Raw genomic sequence first — 25278 nt, forward strand, 5'->3', positions numbered from 1 at the left:
CTACTCAGATTCTTTTATATTGCTAGGATTAAAGTGCAGTTCCGTACGATTGTGGTTGTAAATTTGTTTAAAACACGAACATTCTACTAATCCCTGTTTTGCGGGAATTATGAGTGTTCAACCTAGTACAGAAATGGGATAATGGATTGGCTATTTGTGAGAACAAACAGAAGAAAATGCTTTCATCTTATAAATATTTACTCTTTATTTTCAAATTTAATTTTTAGTTTTGATAATGTTTGCCTAGCTGACCAGGGCGGGAAGGGTCGAGAACTAGAGGAGTATGGTATGAGACCATTGTTTCCAAATCTTTCCCCTCTTCCTTCTGTTTCTGAGGGAAGGAGGGAAATTAGGGAAGGAGCCATACCCAGCATCCCCATCACCCCAGTACCCAGGGATGGGGAACAGTCACCTGATGTTATCCTAAGGTCCCCGATGTGAAACATGCTCTGAGGATTCTGTTGAAGTGATTTTCATAGTTCTGAAATACTGTCAATCTCACTGATCCAAGGATGAGGAAATCCTTCCAAGGTCCACTGGCTGACGTAGTCTACTTTAGAGTCTCCATTCACACAGATATTTGCTGCCAATGCTTGGCTGGGTTAGTTGTACAATTTGTTCTGCCCTCTGCTATGGTACCAGATGTCTTCTGTAGGCCCCAGTGAACTGCCATATTCTCCATGTATATCTGGCATGCAGTCCACTGCTCCATCTTAGCCACTAAAGTGGTCCAGTTCTGATACATGCACTCATGGTCAGAGCTCAGATCCTATGATTCTCTCTGTGGTTGGAGTTCTGAATCTAGCAGTTTAGTTGGGGGTCCCCAAAGAAACATCATCAGAGGTAACCCCAGACCTTACTCTTGTGTGTGTTTGACAGTATAGGGTCGGGCTCAGTCCATTATCCATGTCAGCCTGCACACACTGGTAATTGCAATTGCTGGGTCAGCACTATCTCCAGCCCTGTCTCTTATGTAAACCAACGGATGCTGTGGCCAATCCATTCCTACCCCCACATTCGGCCCTTACATTCATGAGCAGAATGTGCAGCCTAGTCATGGCAGCCTCCAATAACCCCCCACTAGTCCTGCTCCCGGCCTTGGTTCCTTTGTTTGCTGTATGTGCAGCAAACTGGCCCAGTCTGCCCTGCATCTCCACTAGCTCTTGTATACATCAATGGACACTGAAGCCCAGCTCAACCCAACCAACCCTACTATCCAACCCACACTTCTGCCAGTGGGTGCCACCACCTGTCTAGCCAGGCCTGCCCCAACCCTAGTTCTCATGCTCACCAGTGGGAGTTGTATCCCATCAAAGAGGTGCCTATAATTTCCCTAACAGGCCCACACCCAGCCCTGAATTTTGTACTGTTCAGGTGGTTCTGCAATTTTGACTGACATGACTTGCCCCTAGTCCCAGCGTTGGCCAGCTGATGCTGTGGCAAAGCTTAACCAGCCTACAATTACTCTGATTCCTGCCTGCACCAGTGGATACAGTCTGTTAATGCAGCCTGGCTCTCTCCATAACCCACCTCACATGCAAGCCAACAGGTGTTGTGGCCCTACCCAACCTGATCTGTCCCTGGTTCCACTACTCACACTCACCTGTGGGAGCAATGACCCAACAGGGGAGCCCCCCAATCTCCGCTCCCCAGATCTCATGTGTGCTGTTGGGTGCTGCAGTCCCATCAGGCATGGCCCACTTCACCTCACCTCAGCATCCCTGCACCTGCCAGTGGGGTAAGATTGGCCTCGCCCTGCCTGGTCCACCCACTCAAGAACCAACCCACACACTTGCCAGTTGGTGGGGCTATATCTTGCCCCGCCTGATCAACTCCCAGGCCTGAATCACATGCTGACTGACAGAAGTTATAGCCTACTGGGGGAGTTTCCCAAGTTATCCCACAAGGCCCAATCCCAGATGCAGATCTCATATGTGCCAATGGGTACAAAGACCCTTACCTGGCATAGTCTACCCTCTTTGTCCTGGCCTTTGTATGAACTGGTGGATGTTGTGGCCCAGCCCATACCCTGTTCCTGGATGTGCCTGTGGTTGCCTACAGCCTGGAGCTGCTTGACATGTTCCTAATGCCAACACCCATGAGTGTCAGAGGGTTCCTTGGTCATGCCTAGCTCAACCTGTCACCACTCCCAGCTCTTTAGCAAACCAGTGGAAATTGCAGTTCCATAAGGGTGGACCCACATATCCCCACAGAATCTGCCCCCAGACCTGGGTCTTTGGCGTGCTGATTAGTGTCATGGCCAAGGCTAACATTATCTGTTCATTGTTCCAACTCTTACCAGCTGGTACTAGGATCTAGCCCTACTAGGCAGGCCCCCAGCCCTAGCTTTAGTATGGTGGTCGGCTGTGATACACGCTAACTAGCCCAGCTGAGATCTTCTACATGGGCTAGTGCACCTGTCTGACCCACAGAAGTCTTGTGGCTTTCACCCTCCAAACTGCTTGGCCTCAGCCTCCTTGCTTACCTGCGAGTACAGTGGCTATGTCGATGGGGGCCCCTCAGAACTAATTCCTTGCCTGCAATATATTCCCTCAGCAATCTTTCCTCCCACTTATCTCCCTGCTGCCTTCCCTGATAAATCCAAACCACACATGTGGAGAAATCCCCAGGCTCACTCTGCCTGCCTAAACATGAAGTCATAGGTCTACCCCTACATCCCTGCTGGTAGCATCCTCCAGACCCCTCACAAGTCCATACCCTCAGACTCCTATAAGCATGGGCCTGAGTATGTGCCCAGTATGCAGCCATCTGCATGGCAGCCAATCCCACAGCATAGCACAACCTGGGGCTGGGCCTGTGAGCCCTGCAAGCAGCCAGTCACGTGAATATTTACTATTGCTAAACATTACATTGACAATTGATCAGCAAGACACTTGATTTTGTCAAGGAACTAAAACTAATGAAAAGATTTTTCACTCCTTGGCCATCATTTCTTAACACTTTTTGTGAATCATCTTTGTAGTCACTAGAGAGATGAATTCACAGTAGTGCCACCCCTCTTGAACCAAGGAATCTGATGTGAGAACTGAGCTACACATATTGCATCCTAGCAACAGATGAAAAACCTGAATGTGTCTCTTTGGATAATAGCCATAATTACTGTGTCTGTACAGTGATAGCAACAGAACAATGATTATTTGAATCTTGCTACATTTGGTATAGAACATTGTAGTCCTTGCAATAATAACTTACTCAAAACGAGTATTATTTGCACTTTTTGCATAAACATTCTAGAACTTGAAGTTGCTAACTTATTGCTAGATTCACAAAGCTTTTGAACGTTGTATCCCAGAATTACATTCTATTTTACTTGACTCTCAAGTGTTGCTTTGGGTTGTAACATTTCATCTAATTTATTATATGATAGATAATAGGTGATGACTATGTGAGTGACTGGGTCAATGACACACCAATGTTGCTGCTTGGGTCACCTGGTATTGCTCTTTGCACTGCTAGGATCAGTGGCATGAAGCCAATGGAATGGGCTAGAGGAGCTTTTAAACATCCCTTGAGAGTGTATTCATACTTTCTTGATATATAGGATGGCACACCTTATTTCTGACCTTCCCCAGATACTCTAGGGGAAAAATCTCTTGGGACCCCTCCACAACTTCTAAATCTCACCCTTCTTCACCAGTTCTAACCTCCACCTCTATCCACCTATTTGATCTTCAGGACCATGGACAGATACCCAGGCTCTGACAAAAGGCTGCAACCACCAAAGTCTGGAATCAGAGCAAACCTTTCTTGCCAGGTGAATTTGTGAGTGGGAGACAGCCTTTACTTTCTCACCCAAGCAGTTCTTGTCTTCCTAGGAAACCTGTCTTTTATCCTGATTCCATCTCTGTTCAACACCATCTCTATCCCTTCTGTCTCCTTGCTCTTTCTAGAGAGAGAGAGAAGGAGAGAGAGAGAAGTGGCAGATGCTTCCATCCACTAATCCACTCCCCAAATAGTTGCATCAGCTGGGGCTGAACCAGGCTGATGCCAGTAGCCAGGAACTCCATCTGGGTCTATGACAAGAACACAGATACCCAGGCCATCATCCACTGCCTCTAAAACACACTATCAGGAAGGCGGTTTGAAGGCAAGGCATAGTAACCGGGACCTAACCAGCACTCAGACATCCCAGGTAGCGGTATAACATTTTGCACCACATTGTCCAACCCTCTGTTCCTATGCTTTATCTTCCATTTCTCACACCTGCCTTCTCTCATTCTCAACATTTTATGACCTTGTTTTTACCTCCCTTCCACTCTGTCCAACTTTTCAGCCTGCTTTATTTTAGACTCCTTTTTTCTGCTCAGTATCTCTTCCCTAGTTTTTTTTTTTTTAACTCAATATGCAGTTTTAATTCCCTGTCTTCTTGTTTAGGAAATTCTTCCTCTCATTTTAAAAGAAAATATTTAATTTTAAAATGAGGAATCAAATGATTACATATTTAACATCCGCAATGTGATGTTTGAAATGTATTTATGTGTATATAAGTGTGTGTATGTGTGTGTGACATACATAAATAACCAAATGGCAAAGCAAGCCAATTAATGTTTACATTATTTAACATACATATATTTTGGCCTGCACCAGGAGCTACCATCAGAAACTCACTGTAGAATTCTTTTAATGACACAGATACATAGGAATTAAATGGGAAATGCAGGATGTATCCGGGGTTAGAGAAAACTAACTTAGGAAGTCATCATGACTCAAGTGCATAGACCAGGTGCCTAGGATTCACATAAATGGGGACTTTAAAAAGTTCATAGAAAAATGGGATTGAGTGTTTATTTCATGCAAAAACTTTTGTGTTCCATCGGCGCAAAAACTTTTGTGTTTTAAGGGTCTCCGAAACATCTATGGAAAATGCACATCACAAAAAAATAGTATACACATTTCAAAGATTTTAAACAATATTTTAATAAGATTATTATTTTAATTTTATGTTCTGTGAATCTTCTGAAGTACTTTATTTTATGGTGACCTCTTTATTTTTCCATGAGGTTTGGTAAATTGTTTAGGAGGTTAATCTCTGGTTTCCAGGTTGTAAGGTAGCTATTATCTAATGCTTATTCCTCTCCAGACTCAGTCTGTTGTGCCCCGGTGCTGAACTGCATGATTGGATTAGCTGGGATGGGTGGTGGTGTGAGTTAGAAAGATAACCTTAACCTTAGAAGGAAGAAATAATATTAACTATTAAAGAATACAAGCTCTCAGATCTCATTTTCTGTTCTTGACTCTATAGCTTATATTTTAAGCAGGAAATGCCTCACAATATAGAAAAACGTATAGAGACCAAGGCAATGAACTACCTTTGCTAAACACTCATCAAAACTCGAAATTTGCCTTTTTGGCTTCAATTCTTACAGTGAAAAAAATGATCACTATATAGATACAATCACAGCTCACACTTCTTGATTCTACCACCTTTGCTGTTTTCCCAAAAGTTAGTCTAAATATTATCCTAAATAGTCACTATTCCTATGCATGTTTTTGGAATTTCATTGTATAATTATATGTCTATTATAGAAAAATAACACAAAATCTTCCCATGTTTTAAACTTCATGTCTATTCTTTTATGTTTCTCCCAGTCTACCTCCTGTCTTTACAGTTTGACATTCTGTCTTGAGGACTTAAGCTTCATTGTGTGTGACTGCATTGAAATACTGGGCAGTATGAGTGAAGTACAAGTTAAAAAAAGTCTGTTCAATTGTCACACAATTTTAATCTGAAGAACCCATCCTTCATCTGCCGAGAATATATGTCATAAGCCGTGAATTTGCTTTTGGGACTTTCCTCTGTATTACTTGTCCTTAATATTCAGTTAGAATTTGGTAATACAAAGATAGATTAAGAAAACACATTTGGAAATGAAAAACATATGACACAAATGTTGAATGTTGGTAGTTGGTAGTTGGGGGAGAGACTAAGTGCATAAAAACCATTAGAGAAGCGTACATTTGCAGAATTTCTTGGGATAAAGACGAATGAATTTTCCTTGGACTAAGTTTGCTCGGACCATATAGGACCCGTGTAATCTTGCCAAGCTTCCTCTGCAAAAGAGCTTCCTGCTGCAGTGAGACAACCCTAGAAGATTCGTTCCACGGGGATGCAGTCAGTTGTCACGCCTAAGTGAAGGCTCTCAGGGAACCAGCAGGATGCTATTGGTCTCACCCAGGATGAGTGCAGTAATAGTTCCCTGTGGGTGGTCACGAACAGACCTACATGAAGAAGATTCCATGTGTGCAATTCCTGCCAGTCACTGCACGCAGTGAGAACCTCACTGTTTTTTTTTTCTTCTGCCCTGTAAGAGCTGGAGCAGCCTACAGACAGGATGAGGTGGTGCAGTAATGAAGCCAGCCACAACCCTCTTTCCCTAATACAGGCTTCTGAATGAGAACACAACTTCTGCTGGGAGGGAGAGAAAGCAAAATGTAAACTGCTTGAGACTCAAAATTTTGATATTCAATTGGGCTGGATTGTTAGTATCTAAAGACAAAAATGTTCAAGTCATGTAAAAAAAATATGTTCATGCTTCACCCCTGCAAAGTTCAGCCTTTTCCAAGAACACTGCCCTCACAGCTGGTGGGCTACTTTGTCTCTGCATCATGAAATAGGTTCCATTTTATCACCATCTGCTAAATGAGAACACATAACTTGTCTGAGATCGCATAGCTTCTTACTGAGCTAGATTCTAGCTAAGTCTGACTTAAAATCTTTACATTGACTGCTCCACTACTGACCTTTAACAGAAAGCCTCTTGTTTATTTAACATCGAATAGACACCTACCAAATACCTGGCTGTGAGGTAATTAGTAATTAATAATTAGGAGTTAGTGGTGAATGTACACATATGTACATTCATGTGCTGTTACATATCTATTTGTTATATATATACATGCATGTATATCCATGTGCATGTGTGTGAGTGTGTGTGACTCACAGTCTACACTGGGAGGTGAATGAGTAGCAGCTACAAAGTGCACGGAGGAGTGGAAGTGCTCCAGTGGAACACTGTACAAGCGACTTGGTGAAGGCTCCAAACAGACATGAAGCCTGCTTTAATGTTTCACACTGAGCATCTGTCCACCCCTTGTGGGGCTGAAGAGTGGACCCTGGGGAAGCTGGGAGGACATTCCACTGAAGAGAAAAGAGCAGATGTAAAAATGTCTTTATTTTTTATTTCTCTAAAGGAATAAGGCATTGGAGTTCGATTATTAGTTTCTCTCAACACTTGGAAACTTTTATTTCCTTTATTTCTGGCATCTCCCGGATCTGATAAATCTCTGATTGTCCTGTCTCTGTAGATAACTGTGTATTTTTTCCTCTCCCTGGTTGCTTTATTTTTAAAGATTTGTTATTTATATATTTGAAAGGCAGAATGACAAGGTGAGAGAGATAGACAAATGCAGACATACACACACACACACACACACACACACACGCACATTTAGAGAGAGAGAGAGAGAAATGTCCCAAACTTTTGCAGTGGTGTCTATCTGCCTTACACAGGTTTGAACTCTTACCTTGTTAACTCTAAAGCCTTTGGATTTTGAGAATCGGTGTTACACCTCCTTCTGCTGACCTACACCACCAACACCTCTACCCCCCCTGTCATGAATGGTTCAGTTTTTAGTTTTCAAACCCTCTTTGATAATAGACCCTTGTATTTCTCCTATACCCGTGAAAGCTTTGTTATAAACTTAAAGGATACTTATTGCATTTTCTGTCAATTCTGTGTGTTAAATGTGGAAGGGTGTTTATATTGTTTAATACTTTTATTGAGCTGAAATTTAAAAAATAACTTACGAAGATGTATAGGAATGTGTCAGCTGGCCCATCAGGAATTAAGGGGGTGGGGGAAGATCTGGTTTAAAACACTGGATAAGGGACCAGTACCATGGCACAGCATAGATGACACCTCAGTCTTTGATGTTGACATCCCATTTCTTTTTAAAAATTAACATTTAAAATGTTTTAAAGTATTATTATTATTATCATTTTATGATACATTTCCATGGACCCTAGGATTTCCCTTACCCTCTTTCTGCACCCCCAACTGTATTTCCCCTGTATTGCTACTATAGTATAGTTCTTCATAAATAGTCATGCATCCATCATTGCAGGCATGGACAATGGCAAAGAGTCTGGCATCATATTGTGAAGAAAATAAAAGGGTTCCTTCATGTTTTGGTGTATGCATGAGGTAGGTAATAATAGTGGTGCCATGAACATTAATAACACCAGAAATACAGTTGAAAATACAAATTTTTGTGAGAATCTAAAGCAATTTCACCGCAAGTCAACTATTTGGAACATTTCAACCTATGTTATCTATCTTAATGGTATGCTTTGTGTTTTAATAGTATGTTATGACTTATGCAGGTTGAGAGAGAAAAATCACAAAGAAAACAACGGGGTAATGTATCAATGGAAGTTGAGAAGCTGGAGATAATGTGTGGGTGATTCTTTTGTGTCACTTGCCACTGACAGAAATGGATGAAGAATGCTTTTTTTATTGTGAGAGGGCTTTGGCAGGGTTTTTAGATTAGATGGAATGAGCCACCACAAAGTAGGTTAAAAGAACAAAGGTAAAATGGGTCCAGCGTGTTGGCATAGCAGCTGTAACATCCTATTTGGGAGCTAGTTCAAGTCTTAGCTACTCTACTTCCCATTCAACTTCCTGCTAAAAGCCTGGGAAAACTGGAAGATGGCTCAAGTCCTTTCAACCCTGAATCCATCAAGTTGGAGACATGGAGGAAACCCCTGGCTCCTGGCTTTGAATGGACTCAGTTTCAGATGTTGTGGCCATTTAGGGAGCAAACCAGTGGAGGGAAGCTCTTTCTCTTTGTCCTTCTCTCTGTATCTCTGCCTTTCAAATAGAAATAGAATAAATATTTAATAAAAGAACAAGTAGAAAATACTATAATAAGAAACTACCATTTTATGGAGTAAAATCATAGAACCAGAGGAAGAACAGATAGTCATAGCTGAAAATAGAATTTTAAGAATCTTGAAAAGCATAACTAAATCAAGAAGGAACATACGACCCCTAAATTGTGACTTATGACTTGCTTTTTAACTTGACTCATCTTTCAGGAAGGCTCATCGCCAATCATCATGAGTTGTGCCTTTAATGCCTCACACTCTCCAGTCTTCCTGCTCCTCGGGTTCTCAAGGGCTAACATCCCCCATCATCTCCTCTTTGTCCTGTTTCTGGCTATTTACCTGAGCACCATATTGGGGAATGTGACTTTGGTGCTACTCATCTCCCGGGACTCTAGGCTCCACTCCCCCATGTATTATCTCCTCCGTGGCCTCTCTGTGGTTGACTTGGGACTATCCACAGTCACCCTGCCCCAGTTACTGGCCCATCTGGGCTCTGAATACCCAGCAATTCCTGCTGCCCGTTGCTTGACTCAATTCTTTTTCTTCTACGTGTTTGGAGTTACAGACACCCTTGTGATTGCTGTCATGGCTCTGGATCGCTATGTGGCCATCTGTGACCCTCTGCACTATGCTTTGGTGATGAATCGTCAGCTCTGTGCCCGTTTACTGGCCTTGAGCTGGGTGGTGTCCGTAGTGCACACCATGCTGCATGTGGGACTCCTCCTGCCCCTTTCTTGGACTGTGGATGCTGGGGGCCATGTTAGCCTTCCCCACTTCTTTTGTGACCACCGGCCACTTCTGCGAGCCTCTTGCTCTGACACTCATTCCAATGAGGTAGCCATATTTTTGGAGGGTGGATTCCTTATGCTGGGTCCCTGTGCGCTTATTGTACTCTCCTATGTCCGAATTGGGACCACCATCCTACGTTTGCCTTCAGCTGCTGGTCGCCGCCGAGCTGTCTCCACCTGTGGATCCCACCTCACCATGGTTGGTTTCCTCTATGGCACCATCATTTGGGTCTACTTCCAACCTCCCTCCCAGAACTCTCGGGACCAGGACATGGTGGCTGCGGTCATGTACACTGCCATTACCCCTTTGGCCAACCCCTTTGTGTATAGCCTCCGTAATAAGGATGTTAAGGGTGCACTCTGCAGACTGCTTAAACCAGGGAGAGTCGACTCTTGATCAGCCTATCAAGGACTATGTTGAGAGAAAAATCATGATGAATTTTGAGTGTGATTGATACGGCCTAGGTGACTTAGCTGTGAATGTTCATGTTTATGCACACAGATCTTCCTATAGCAAGAAGAAGCTCCTCTGGGGCCCCTACATCAGGATATTTGTTTTCACTTAGTAAAATGAATATATATGAGAAACTAGGCATGGGGAGCTTCAGTTCCAGAGTTCTAAAAGACTCTGAAGGTAGGGTTGTTGACTTGTTAAGTATAACCAGGACAGTGGGGCTAATGCTAGCCTTGTTTCATCTGGTATGCTTTCTTGTGGAAGTGGATGGATGTACATCAGCAAGACAAACAGGACTGAAACTTGCTGGTTTATGTCCAGGATGGAATGTGGAGTGACAGCATTCTGCTATTCTGTATGTCATCCTCAATTTCTGTGGGTCTTTCAGAGTATGTTCATCTAAATCTGATGCATGCAAGATCTTTTTACATTATTCTAATATTCATTTAAAATAAACTAGATAGAAAACTACAGGATAACTATTTTGCTGGGGTAAAGGATTATTTCAACAATGAAGAAAAAGGTTGGGGCCCAGCACTGTGGCCTAGCGGCTAAAGTCCTCACCTTGAACGCCCCGGGATCCCATATGGGCGCTGGTTCTAATCCCGGCTGCTCCACTTCCCATCCAGCTCCCTGCTTGTGGCTTGGGAAAGCAGTCGAAGACAGCCCAAAGCATTGGGATCCTGCACCCGCATGGGAGACCTGGAAGAGGTTCCTGGTTCCTGGCTTCAGATCGGCGTAGCACCAGCCATTGTGGTCACTTGGGGAGTGAATCATCAGATGGAAGGTCTTGCTCTCTGTCTCTCCTTCTCTCTGTATATCTGACTTTGTAATAAAAATAAATAAATCTTTAAAAAAAAAGAAAAAGGTTGGTTCTGTTTAACCATTTGGCAACTGGAATGTTGGCCTCAACTTCACAGTTACTCTAATTAGATGAACATGGTAATTTTGATGGCACTCAGTGTTGGCCTTTGTGGACTGACTTCAGCCCTTCACTCCATTGAGAGACAGCTTTTCTCAGGCTAATTATAATGAAGGATTTTCTGTGTTGAGGATTTGCAGGCTATTCATGGCTTTCCATTTATGACAACTTCAGAGGATCAGAGAGTACTGTCACGTGGGCACTTTCAACAGCAGTGATCCAGTCAAACCAAGCTTCTCTGTGCCCTCCCCTTCCTGTGTGCCCTGACCTCCATCTCTATTCCTCTCTAATTGCCCACCTGAATACCAAGATGTTGTCTAGATTTCTGAGTTCTGTGTATATTCCAAATACAATCTATGTATTTTTCTGATTTACTTCTTCTCAACCAACATCTCCTGTTGTCCACTATCTTTTATGTTTTTAAAAATACTAGCAAAAATTGAGTGGTCTCATTTCAACCTTTAGTTTACCTACCTATGAGTTCCCTAGATGTTTCTAATACTCAGCTACGGATGAGATCATCAGGCCAAAATCTGATGTGCTTTGAAGTTTGTTGTTTATTCCTAAGATCTTGTATTTGGTTGCTAGTAGCAGCTAAGTTATATAGCAATTATCAGACATAGTTTTAGGTTCCCTCCATGCCTCCCATCAACTTTAAGAGGCACGTGCTATTATTATTCCCACAGGACACAAACAGAGAGCAATAACTTAGTAGTTGGAGTCAAGCCTTGGTAGTTAGTCTAAAAATCTCCCATTTACTTGTATGCCGTATTGCCTCTTCAAAGTGAACTCTTCTGTTCTCATTAGCTTAATCTCAGAGTATGTCTTCATTATCTTCCATGCAGATTACTAATGGGCCTCCTAACTACCATTGCGTCTGTAGCTCGTGATGTTAATCCTACAGAGCATACTGTATAGATGAGCCCATGTGCATTAAAATTGGAGTCATAAGGCTGTTGCTCCACCCTTTAATTGTTATGTCCATACTGTGATGTTTTGTTTGAGTTATTTGCATCTGTGAGCCTTGGTTCATCTGCACTACTTTCCCGTCATAGTTGCTTATGATTCTGACAACATGTGCATGAGTGAGTTTTGTAAACTGTTAAATGGTATGGAAAATCTGTAATTATTTTGGTCTATTTTTTCAAGTGCATATGGCATCATTTTTTTTTAAAAGTTGAATTGTAATGCTGAGAAGGGAAACCTATTTTATGTATTTAAAAATTATTTTCTATAGATGCTGGGCACAAAACAGGTGCAGATATTCATCAACAGCTATAGATTTTTCTTACTGGACAAGTGGACGTTTGTATACTGCAAGGCTGGAGTCCTGCCTCCTGAATCACCTTTATTTACTCTTCTATTCTTTTCCCTTCCTCATCTTCCTTCATTTATTTTGTTCCTTCTGATAGAATTTCCTATTACAGACTTTAGGTGGAACTTACGTTTCAAATGATTTGCACAGAACACTGGGGCTGCCAATCAGTGGATCACACACTGAGGAGTAGAGGAGCAACTTCCTGGGGTGCTTTATTTCATTCAAAAAATATCCTTCTGGAGCATAAGAATTCTACTTAAACAATTTCTCATTATGATAATTTATACATAATTTCACAAAATTACCAATATTATTTCAAAATAACTTTCCAAGCTGTTACACTATCGCTGTAACAATCATAATTTTCATGGTTTGTTACTACTTGGTGATGGGGACCATTTAAAGCAACCTTACCTCATTCTGCAAGAGAGAACAAATTGGCAGGAAAGCTTCTAGCCTTAACCTTACCCACTGCTTAGATACAGGGAGAGAAAGGACTTTTCTCATTAATAATCCCTATATTAATTGGACCACTTCCAACATATGAATATATAAGATTACTTGCTTCCAAAGCAGAAAACAAGTTCCCCTGCTTGCATTTAATCCCACACTTTGAATTTCTGTGTCAATGGTTTGCAACCTGCAGTACTTCAGAAATACTTGGTTGCTCTAAAATTATGTTGCTGAATCATCTCATCACAGATCAGTGAATATTGAATCACTGTGGTGGGCCTGGACAGATGAATCTTAATGGCTGTCCAGGTGCAAGGCGGTCTTGCTAACCATGGCTCTGCATGGGCCTGACTGTCCACAGGCACCCTTACAAGAAGAGGTTGGAGGGAGCTGGCTTACCCTCCTTCTCTGCTCTCAGTGAGGATAGAAGTAGTTGGCTGTCTGCAAACCAGGAAGCAGGACCTCTCCAGGCACCCAATCTACCAGCACCTTGAACATCACTTCCCAGATGCCACATGCATTTCCATCACCCAGCTTATGGTAATTCACCAAAGCAATCCTAACTGGCTGAACTGCTTTAAAATGATGTATTTTTATTAATGTAGATAGATTTTATGTAGTTCGTAGATACAATTGTAAGAATATGATGATACTTTCCTCTCTCACTCACCTTTCCTTTCTTTCCTTTTAAATGTTTTTTTTTCAATAATATATTTATAATCTACTCTTTAGCCACAGGCTTAATGTACCATGAAATGAGGACTTACATGAGTAAAAATTAGAAAGACCACTACCCAGCAGTCATACAAACAAGGGTTGTAAGTAACACAGACAAGGGTTGTAAGCTTATATTTTACTAACAGTACCATGAGTGTATCTTTAGATGTCTTCCCATATATTCTATAAGACTGGCTATGAATTCTCTTCTATTATCTCAGAGTTCAGTTTCTATTTATTTCTCTAAATAGGCAATATCATACAGTAGCTTTAGGTTCCCAGCAAAGAAAGCACAAACTCTCATGTACCCCTTCTCACAAGCACACAATGCAGTATGCATCTGTACTTCCAGACTAAAGATGGACTCCCAATAAAACTGTTAGCTATATTTTGACAATAGGATGCGAACTCTTTGCCATTGTCCATGCCCACAATGATGGACATATGACTGTTTATGAAGAACTATACTATAGTAATCATATAGGGGAACTCAGTTGGGGGCAGGTGTGGAGGGGATAAGGGAAATCCCAGTGCCTATGGAACTGTATCATAAAATGATAATAATAATAAAAAGTGTAAAAAGATAATTTCCTCTTCTTGTCCTTGGCCCATTTTTTAATTGGATTGTTACTATTGAGTTCATGGAGCTATAGATCTTGAATACTAATCCTCTATCAGTTGCATAGTTTTCAAATACTTTCTTCCTTCATCTTGTTTAGCTCTTCACTCTGTTGACTGCTTCCTTTTTATTCAAGTTGTTGTTTAACTTGATACAATCCCATTTGTTGATTTTCGCTTTAATTGCCTGTGCTTCTGTGGTCTTCTTCAAGAGGTCTTTGGCTTTGGCTATGTCTTAAAGTTTCCATCATGCTTTTTTTGGCAATTTGATTATATCTAACTTGATATCTTTAAATCCTTGATTCATTTGAGTTGACTTTTGTACAAGGTGTTCCACAGGGGTTTGGGCTCATATTTCTGCATGTGTAGATCAAATTTATTTTCTCAGCAACATTTATTGAAAACACTTTCCTCCCTCCTTGGATTGATTCTGGTTCACTTGTCAAAAATTATTTGGCTCTAGATACATTGGTTCGTTTCTGGGATTTCTATTCTGTTTCCCTGATCTTCATGTCTGTTTTTGTGCCAGGAACAAATTGTTTTGATTACGACTGCTTTGTAGTATGTCTTGAAATCTGGTATGGTGATGTCTCCAGCTTTCTTTTGTTGCTTAAGCTTATTTTGGGTACTTAGCATCTCTCTCTCTTTTTAAACTTGTATTTCTTGTGTTCCCACATGAATTTTAGCATCTGTTATTTTTAGATCTGAGAAGAGTGTCACAGGCTTTTTGATAGGAATTGCATTGAATCAGTAAATTACTTTTGGTGGCATGGACATTTTGATTATACCAATTCTACCAATCCAAAAACTTGGAAGATTTTTTTCATTTCTTGATGTCTTGTATTTGTTTCTTTAATGTTGTACTAAATTTTATCATAGAGTGACCTCACATCCTTGGTTAAATTTATCCCAAAGTATTTAAAATTTTTGTAGCAATTGTGAATGGGGTTAATCTTCCACGTTATTTCTCAGTCATGAAATTGTTGGTGCATACAAAAGCTACAGATTTTTTGTGTATTTATTTTATATCCTGCAACATTACCAAACTCTTTTATGAGCTCTTATAGTTTTTCAGTAGTCTTTAGGGTTCTCCTGTACAGAAAATCATGTCAAATGGAAACAGCTTCACTTTCTGCTTTATAATTTCTATCCATTTGATTTCTTTTTCATTCTTCATGTCTCTGGTTAAAATTTTTAAGACTATATTGAGTAGCAATGGTGATAGCTGGAATCCTTGTTTGGTTCCAGATCTTAATGGAAATGCCACCAACTTCTCTCCACTCACTACGATGCTGGCTATTTGGTTTTTCATGTACTACCTTGCTTGTGTTGAGGAAAGTTATTTCTATACTCAACTTTCTTAAGGTTTTCATCATGAATGTATTTTGTAGTTTATAGAGTCTTTCTCTGCGTCTATTGACATGCTTATATGATTTCTATTCTTCAGTTTGTTATTGTGATGTATCACATTTCTTGATATGTTGAAGCATCCCTGTGTACCAGGGATAAATTCCACTTGGTCTGGGTGAATGATATTTCTGACGAATTATTAGATTCAAATAGTTAGTGCTTTGTCATATTCTTTCGGTCATCACAAATCTAATTTAGAGCCCAGATTTGATGTGAGGGGAAACAAGTTGTTTTTGGAGGATCAACAGTATCCTATTCCAGAAGAGTATAGTGGTACCCTCACCTGAACAACCTTCCTCAGCATTGATGCTAGTAAGCGATTGAACTGAGATTCAAACCTCTCTCTATCCTGTATCAGTCATCAAAGATTTATTGGATAAACAAAGGTTTATTGGATAAATAAGGTTCATGGCTCGAGCAGAAATACACAATCCTAGTGCAAAGATATCATAGTATAGCTGTTGATGGTCTTGCTTTATTAATACAAAGAGAGCAGATTTGATGCATTCCATAGGTACAGTTCCAAGAAGACAAAAGCACTTCTCTTGCTTCCCTACTTCCCACTCAATACCCTTCTTTGCCTTCCTTCCTTCTCTTCAATATTATTTGCAGAGTCATAATTTTAACCTACCCTACAGCCACAGTTTCAATTTGTGATTAATCAAAATATTCAAGAAGTAAAAAGTAAGAAAACCACAACACCACATTTCTACTGGAGTATAGACAAGGACTAGAAATGGTAGTCCTATCCCAAAGTGACCATTTCACTTCTATACTATTTCACATGTTCTATATTAGCTGTCATATACCAGAGAAAACATTTGATATCTGTAGTTTTCAAATGGGCTTATTTCTCTCAGCCTAATGGTTTCTAGCTGTATCCCTTTTGTTGCAAAAGACAGAATTTCAATCTTTGTTATGGCTGAGTAGTATTCCATGATGCACATATACCACATTTTCTTTATCCATTCATTTGTGGATGGACATCTGTGTTGGTTGCATGACTTAGCTGTTGTGAATTGAGCTGCAGTAACATGGATGTACAAATAACTACGCTGTAAGCTGATCTGATTTCCTTTGAATAATTCCCAGGAGTGGGTTGGCTTGATAATACAGTAGAACTATTTTCAGACCTCTAAGGAATCTCCATAATGGTTTATTGCTTTACATTTGCATCAACAGTGAATTAAAGTGCCTTTTCCCTCACATCTTTACCAGAATTTATTGGTTGTTTTTTAAATTTTCAAATGCTAGTAAAATCTCATCATGGTTTTTATTTTCATTTCCTTGATGGCTAATGAACCTGAACATTTTTATATATGTCTGTTATATGTCTGTTACACAAAGGCTTCTCTTACTTCCTTATTTCTTATTATTTATTTTATCTTATTACCTCTTTTGTCTATCTGCAATTTCATGAATTTTCCACAAGTCCAGTCCTAAGACAATCTTTCTTCATTGCCGAAATGGTTAAGGAGATCTATAATATTTAGAAGGAGAATATATTTATTATTAATTCTTGTTAGGTGTCAAAAACTAGAAAAGGGAAATTTGAAATGGTCAAAATTCAAAAGAAAATCAATGATGTTATTGTTTTTCCGTATAAAATTAGAAAATACTAAAATATTTTTACAGCAATAAATCCCAGTGCTGGTCAGAGTAAATGAATTAAGTACTCTCAGCAGTAGCTGGTAGCTGTGCATCCTGAAAATATCCACTCTTTTATTTAGCAGTTGTGTGCCTGGGAATCAAGCTAGAAAGCTTTATCCATAAATACATTTACCCAGAAGGATTTATAAAACAACATAAACCTACAATTGTAAGGAAATGGCATACTAGATAGGGCCATGTCCATCAAGAAAGTGTTTACTAAGTTTATGCAACAATATAGGACCATGAATGGCATGAAACAAATAATTTAATAAAAGCGCTATTGTATCTGGGCAAGATGCTTCCATGGGAAAAGGACGCCTAAAAAAGAGTTCCACAAAGATTAAGGGTTCTTTTTCCTTCCTTCTTCTTTTAACATGTTCAAATTTGCTTTTCGAGAAATAAAATATTTATTTATTTGAAAGGTAGAGAAAAAAAAAATGAGAGAGAAAGAGAGCATGAAAGAGATGTAGCTCCCATCTACTGGTTCACTCCCCAAATGCCTGTACAGATTCGCCAAAGCTAAAAGCCAGAAATTCGATCTGCGTTTTCCATGTGAGCGTCAGGAACCCACTACCCAAGCTATCACTGATCATCTGTCAGGGTGAAAATTAGCAGGAAATTAGAATTAAAGAGTCTGGGCTTGAATCACAGGGATGTGGGTATGACCCAACTGAGATCTTAACCCCTAGGCTCACCCAATGAATTAAATCTAGTTTTACAATGAAAAGCTCTTGTTCAAAGTAAAATAAGTAGGATTACTAAAAACACACTAAAGTCTGAAAGCATTCTTTTACCAGCCCAGTCTTCAGCAAGTGTCTAGAAAGATCAAGGATGCCTTTGAGTGCTGTGAGTTTAATGGGAAATCAAGTGCCCATGGCAGGTGTTAGTAGGTTTCCTAAAACAGCCACAGGGCTGTTACTGAGAAACAGATTATATGGTCATGTATCTTGATTTCACTAGTTTCATCCATGTGTCCTTAGGAGATTCATTCAAATGTTGTAAACTCAGTTACTTCATTTGAAAAATGGGAATGATAATAATAAAGTTTCAGGATTAAAAATACTAAGTTTCTGACATACTGTAATAGTGCAATAAAAGTAAAAACCTAAAGCATTATTAGTAAAATTCACAACTAATCAGTTAAAAATTCAATTTCTGGGCCCGGCGCAATAGCGTAATGGTTAAAGTTCTGGCCTTGCACACACCAGGATCCCACATGGGCGCCGGTTTCAGTCCCAGCAGTCCTGATTCCCATCCAGCTCCCTGCTTGTGGCCTGGGAAAGCAGTCAAGGATGGCCCAAAGCTTTGGCACCCTGCACCCGTGTGGGAGATCCGGAAGAAGCTCCTGGCTCCAGGCTTCAGATTGGCTCAGCTCCAGCTGTTGCGGCCGCTTGGGGAGTGAACCATCAGGCGGAAGATCTTCCTCTCTGTCTCTCCTCCTCTCTGTATATCCGCCATTCCAATAAAAATAAATAAATCTTTTTAAAAAATTCCATTTTCACTACCTGAGTTCTGGACCATAAGTTCCTTTCCATATCACCAAAGTCTTTCCCTGTATAAATACTCCCTGGGAGGCGTCTTTGGTTTTGTTTGTGGTGCATGTTTGCATGCATGTTCTAACCTTAAAACGCAAGATTAGGGCCCGGCGGCGTGGCCTAGCGGCTAAAGCCCTCGCCTTGAAAGCCCCAGGATCCCATATGGGCGCCGGTTCTAATCCCGGCAGCTCCACTTCCCATCCAGCTCCCTGCCTGTGGCCTGGGAAAGCAGTTGAGGACAGCCCAATGCATTGGGACCCTGCACCCGCGTGGGAGACCCGGAAGAGGTTCCAGGTTCCCGGCTTCGGATCGGCGCGCATCGGCCCGTTGCGGCTCACTTGGGGAGTGAATCATCGGACGGAAGATCTTCCTCTCTGTCTCTCCTCTGTATATATCTGGCTGTAATAAAATGAATAAATCTTTAAAAAAAAAAAAACACAAGATTATACTTTCATTCTCTTTTGTTCCTGGAGACACCCACCACACCACTAAAAATGCAAACGAATCTCAAAAAGATGGGCTTGACCAGCCTCCTTTGCCACTTCTGCCTGATAGCCTGAGAAGCCCCACTTCACAGTTGCCTCTTGACCCTGTGCACACAAAGCTACAGAATCAGCATTTAGTGGCAATCCTGGCTCTTGGATCTGTTCCCTCTAACCAACAAGAATTGAGAAATAATCAGTGTTACATGGATACCATGTTGTCAACTACAAAAATGCTCAAGAACATCCTGGGATGATTAAGGAGTTGCTAGAGCTAAACCCTGGAGCATCTGGAACTTCTGACCCTCTGTGGCGGATATAATCATTGTGACTTTCCTCCCATGTTGGAGCAGTCACCCCATTTCTCCTGTCTTACATAAGTGTACAGAAAACGAAAGCACCAATATCACTGCCCCAGCTCTCCTGGCAGCTAGAATGTGGGCAAGTGTCCAGGTCTTGAACAATCAGATGCACATCACGTTGCTCTTCATCTTGAGGCTCTGGTGAGAAGAATAAGAAGTTGGCATTCTTTCTGGGGGTGATAATACCCAGTTTTTAGGACCCAAGGGTTATTTCTAGTGACTTACTATTGGTTCTACTGGTAGGAGTATAGGCTACCAGTGACAAGGTTTGGTGAACAGGCTAGCTTTGGATTATAATTTTGACTGTGGTTCTGATCATATAATATTTCTTATTCTAGCCCCTATTTTGAGCCTGACTCCATAGCCTCGGAAATGCCTGAGCTCCACATAAGCTTTCAAGAAACTCTTATCTTCCATAAACTATATACTTCTTCTGTAAACCATATAGGATCAGTTTCTATTGCCTGTATCTAAGAATTTTGAAAGTTACGGCTTGTTGTTTAATTGCAAACCCAGAGATCACCATCAGTTTCAGTCAAAGCCATGCTAGTGTTTTACCCGAGGTGGGTGGTGGTTCCCTTTTGTTTCATATGTTTTGGATTTAATAGATATCTTAGGATAATAACCAATGGAGAATCTATGATATCTAAGCTACACAGTTAATTTAGATATTTTTAGGAAGTTAGGAAGAAAGCAGATCTGTGAGACACTCTATTTCCAAAAATAAAACTCAGAATTGTTTTGGGATTTTATCTAAAAAGAGAAAAGTCTGTAGTCTGCTCATCCATTTCCCGAAGGCCCCTTTGACATCTCCATTCCTCAGGCTGTAGATAAAGGGATTCAGCATGGGCGTGACCACTGTGTACATGACTGTCACAATGCGGCCCGTAGTCACTGAATAGCTGGAAAGGGGCCTGAAGTAGACCCAGGTGAGAGTGCCGTAGAAGATGGCCACCACAGTCAGGTGGGAGCCACAGGTAGAAAAGGCTTTCCACTTGCCCTTGGCCGAGGGGATCCAGAGGACTGCTGAGATGATGCAGGCATAGGAGGCAATGATGAAGGCTAGAGCTCCACTGATGACAACCACACCCTCTGTGTGGACCATCAGGGTGTTAAGGTGGGCACTGCTACAAGAAATCTGCATCAGAGGGTAAAGGTCACAGAAGAAGTGAGGGATCCTGTTCTCTGTGCAGAAGATCAGTTGGCCCATGAGAAAGGTGTGCAAGAGAGCATGAAGGTGGGAGAGGACATGGCACCCAGCCACCATCTGCACACACAGCCTCCTGGTCAGGATCAGATGGTAGCGGAAAGGGTGACAGATGGCAGTGTACCTGTCATAGGCCATCACCGCCAACAGGAAGTTTTCCATAGCTGCAAAGCAAATAAAGAAGTAAGTCTGGGCTAAACAGCCCATGTAAGAAATGGCCTTGGTAGAGGAGAAAACATTCTGTAGCATTTTGGGGACGGTGGTGGAGGTGAAGCAGATGTCTGCCAAGGCCAAGTTACTGAGGAAGATGTACATGGGGGTGTGGAGGCGTGGACTAGAGACAATCAGTGTGACGATGGCAAGGTTGCCAGCCATGTTGATCATGTACATGAATAGAAAAAGGAGGAAGAGTGGAATCTGCTCTTCTCGGTACGTAGAAATTCCTAAGAGAATGAAATAGGACACACTGGTGCAGTTGGTCTTGTCCATCTATGGCAATAAGAACAGCAAGGGTTAGTTGTACAGGCACGGACACTCCACCGGGATATTTTGTTACCATTCACTTTTATGCCTCATTATGAGCTATTTGTCTGTTGATAATGGGAGCAAGTGACTACATTTTTCCTGATGATTTTTCAGTATTGCCAGAATCATCATTACCTCTGACATACGAAAAGTGCTTCAAACCAGGGGCTTTGCTGCATCACCACACTTACATCTTACAGTAACCTCATGAGATAATTATTAGTTTAGCTTTAGAAATTAGAAAGTTGAATCATGGGAAGTTTAAATTCATAAAGGGCAAAATCCAAATTTAAGTCATGTCTAGTATTCCGCCAAAGGTTGTGCTGTCAACCAATATGTAACAAAACGCAAACTGAAACGACGATGTCTGTTTCTCAGTAACCACACTAGTGGACAGCTACGTAATGCAGGCACCTGCCTGGCAAGAGGGCTGTCAGAGGCGTGTGGCTCAGAAGACATCCTCTTGCTAGTCCAGAAACTTTTTGAAAAGTACACGGATACTGCTTGAGGGCTTTGTTTCTAGGTTCATAATTTCCATATTTCTCTTTTCTAAACTCATCTTTTCTTCTCCCTCACCCCCATTTTAAATTTTATACAAAAAAACAGATTTTATATATTTCCTATATACTGTTATAAGAGTATAATACTTCCAACCCTGGCTACTGTAGCCACATTGAGAATAAACAAGCTAACAGAATCAATCGCTCGCTTTCTCTCCTCTCTCTCATTTCTCATCATTCTGCCTTTCAAACACACAAATAAATCCCCAGAAAGATTATATGTGGGGTGCTTGCTTCCCATTTTGCAGTACCTGGTTCAAGGCCTGGGGTAGCAGTTGATTCCCTGAAACTTGTGTGGGAGGCTCCATGTGGGTTCTGGACTCCCGCGTGGTACAGCCCAGCCCTGACCGAAGTGGGCTTCTGGGGACATGAACCACTCAATGGGAGATCTCTCCTTCTCTTCTCTCTCTCTCTCTCTCTCTCTCTCTCTCTCTCTCTCTCTCTATCTCTTTCTTTCTCTCCCTCTCTTTCTCTCTCCTTTTCAGATAAAGTGCTTATAAATTATAAATTTTAAAAATTAATTGTGGTTTACCTGAAGCTTTCAATTCTCCCAAAGGATCTATTGTAGTTCACCATGTAAATCCAAATTTAGGATAATTTTAGTCAGCATAAAACTGTATTACATAGCATAAAAGGTATAATGGAAAAGAATGGGATAAATGTTTAAATTTAAAAGGAATAGTGTAAAATATAGATCATCCTGGAATTTAGATACATTTTTAAGAAATAGACCCTTCAATACGTCGTAAGAAATAGGTATAATATAAAGTTTGGTTTTACACTACATTTAAAAGCACACTATATCATATATTACATCTTTGTCAGCCTGTAACCATCCGATGAATAATTTTATATGCCAGTTTAAAAAAGCTGCATATATTTGGGCCCGGGACGGTAGCCTAGAAGCTAAAGTCCTCACCTCGCATGCAGCGGGATCCCCATATGTGTGTTGGTTCATCTCTTGGTAGCCCTGTTTCCCATCCTGCTCTCTGCTTGTGACCTGGGAAAGCAGTAGAGGACAGCCTGTGTACTCTTAATCACTGGGCTATGCTGCCCCTCAAATTCTCCTTACACTTAGAGTTCTTCCTTCTTTGTTTCTTGCTTTTCCGTTGTGCTGTCCTGTGCATTTGGTAACAATAAGTGATCATCATATTTTGTTCAAGTTCAATTCCTTATTATAAAGCTAGAGAGTAGAAACTGTTATTCCCACTTTTGGACCATGACATGAGGTAGAGACATCAGTTCATACCACTGAGGTCACAGAGCATTGAGATGAAGCTACAGTGAGCGTAAATCTAACTTAGAAGTAATTCCGTTTCTATCTTCATGTTGGCATCCCTGCTCTACTCTCTTCCTATGCTTGTTTTCCATTTGGCTTCTCATTGTAATCAGTTTCTCCAAATAAAAGATCACGACCCTGGCATCCAGGGTTGGACATCAGGTGGATTTGAGTTTAAAATGGACAAAAATGGGCTGTTTCTCCTCAAGTCCTGTGAAAGATGTAAGAATGATTCGAGCTCTCCTAGATAGTCAGCAGTTGGCTGCTATGTGGGCAATGCTTGGATTAACTCCTGAAACAAGCCTACCAGTAACACCAGGGAGTCCCAGAAGCAGCCGGAGGACCAGTCACCGAAAACCTGGAAGTTTTACCTTCTTCCTCATCATCAGCAGAGAACATCCTGCCAGACCCATAATGCAATATAGTGGCTCGTTATGGGCAGAGCAATGTGGTATGGACAAGGAGGCAGAAAGATAAGGAAGACTTTCCTCCGCCTAGAGGGGAGTCTTGCTTTATAAAAAGATGTGGATCACAAAAGAGCAATGTGTAGGGATGAGACTTGATTCAGAGAAGGGCAGATCCGAGCCTTGGTGACAGGCCTGTCATGAAATGATTTAGCAACCTTGGGAAGATCACGTCACCTTTGCGAGCCCTCGGTTTTTCATCCAGGAAACAGGAAGAATAGCACCTGATTTTAATAAAGTAGCTTTATAAAAAGCAGCCAGCATGAGTTGATGTCAGGTTCTGAAGCTCTAAATATTCATGAAACAATGTGATTATGGTTGTTGTACTACAATTTTTTTTCTCCAGGCAGCTGTGTTGATTAAAAAGCGACCACAATTTCTAGTCCTGTCTCTAGAAAATGCTAATACACATATTAAAATAAAACTTTTCAATTTCAGTTAAAAAGAACCATGAAGGAGAGACTATATGAACACAAAGTTTCTCTAAACGTCTTATGAAACAGTGGAAAGATGTCCATTTTCAATTCCTATTGGAAATTGGAGAGCTCCTTGTAGAATACGTCCCTGTAACTGCTGATAATGCAGTCCATAGCGTGCCATTTGTTAGGGAGACTCTTGGATAACACAACAGCCTATTCTCTGTTTTCCTGTCTGGTCATTAATTTCAAGAAATAGGAAGAAAAGTCAGGGTTAGTTGTTTAGAGACTACACAGCAGCTCAAGGTGGTGGGGGAATAATTTCTGGGTCACTTCACCCTGTTTTACTTAAACCACCTCCTCGGCTGATTGAGTCTCTGGGATTCTGGGAGACATTTTCTCTCACTCCCAGAAACTTCCCTGAAATGAGACTCCGGACTATGTAAGTCCTCCATTCTCTCTCTCTCTCTCTCTCTCTCTCTGAGTTTTAATAAGATGAGGAAACAAAGTCCATAAAGACAACATATCAGAGTGTGGTGCAGGGAAAAGACACAAGAAAATGGCCTGGTTAAATGTCACAATGCTCACAACGCTCACAACATCATGCAAAGGATCAATTTAAATAAGACCATTTTCCTTCCAGAAATCACTAAGAGTCTATCTGGGAATTGCTTAAGGTGTTCAGAAACTGCTGTGCAACCCTTTAAGTGGAGTTCTTCACTTACCATGGACTTCTGTTGGATGGGAACGAGTCCCCTTCAGGCAGCACAGGTCATCAAGTCTTGTTTGAGCAGCAGCACCAAAGCAGTGACTCAGGGAGGACAGAGGCAGTGGCCCAGCACAGGAGACAGAACAGCAACACCGAAGGGCTGTGCACCTGCTGCTGATGCAGGACACAGCTGAGGAAGGTTTAGGGAGCTGGGGTCTTGTCACACAGTTCTGTAGGGACTGTCCAGTCCCCGCCAGCACAGAGTCCCAGATGTGTCATTGTCCAAGCTCTTTGCCTTCTCTGGGGAGGCAGACTCATGGGGCAGTGATCCCAATGTCAGCATTAGTAGGGGTGGCTTGGCAGCTCAGCTGATCCTAGGAGAGTGGTAAGGGCCTGGGAGGCCAACCTGGTCATGGGGGTCACGGTGCGTGCGCTTCTGTTGGGCTCTGAGAAGGAATGCCAGCAGAGTGTTCCATGGGGTCGAGGCACGGATGGGTA

At 41.4% G+C, this 25278-nt stretch overlaps 2 protein-coding genes across 2 annotated transcripts; one reads left to right on the top strand and one right to left on the bottom strand.

The window, feature by feature from the left end:
• Positions 1–9139: 9139 nt before the first annotated feature.
• LOC101521987 (olfactory receptor 1B1) lies at positions 9140–10093 on the top strand. Its single transcript, XM_004593595.2, has one exon. The coding sequence runs from the start codon at positions 9140–9142 to the stop codon at positions 10091–10093; it is 954 nt and encodes a 317-aa protein (XP_004593652.1).
• Positions 10094–20350: 10257 nt separating this feature from the next.
• Positions 20351–21316, bottom strand: LOC101534333 (olfactory receptor 1Q1). Its single transcript, XM_004593724.2, has one exon. It carries the CDS (start codon positions 21314–21316, stop codon positions 20351–20353), a length of 966 nt encoding a protein of 321 aa, XP_004593781.2.
• Between the last annotated feature and the right edge of the window lie 3962 nt (positions 21317–25278).

Source organism: Ochotona princeps, chromosome 14 (genome assembly GCF_030435755.1).
Source record: "Ochotona princeps isolate mOchPri1 chromosome 14, mOchPri1.hap1, whole genome shotgun sequence".
Lineage (NCBI taxonomy): Eukaryota > Metazoa > Chordata > Mammalia > Lagomorpha > Ochotonidae > Ochotona > Ochotona princeps.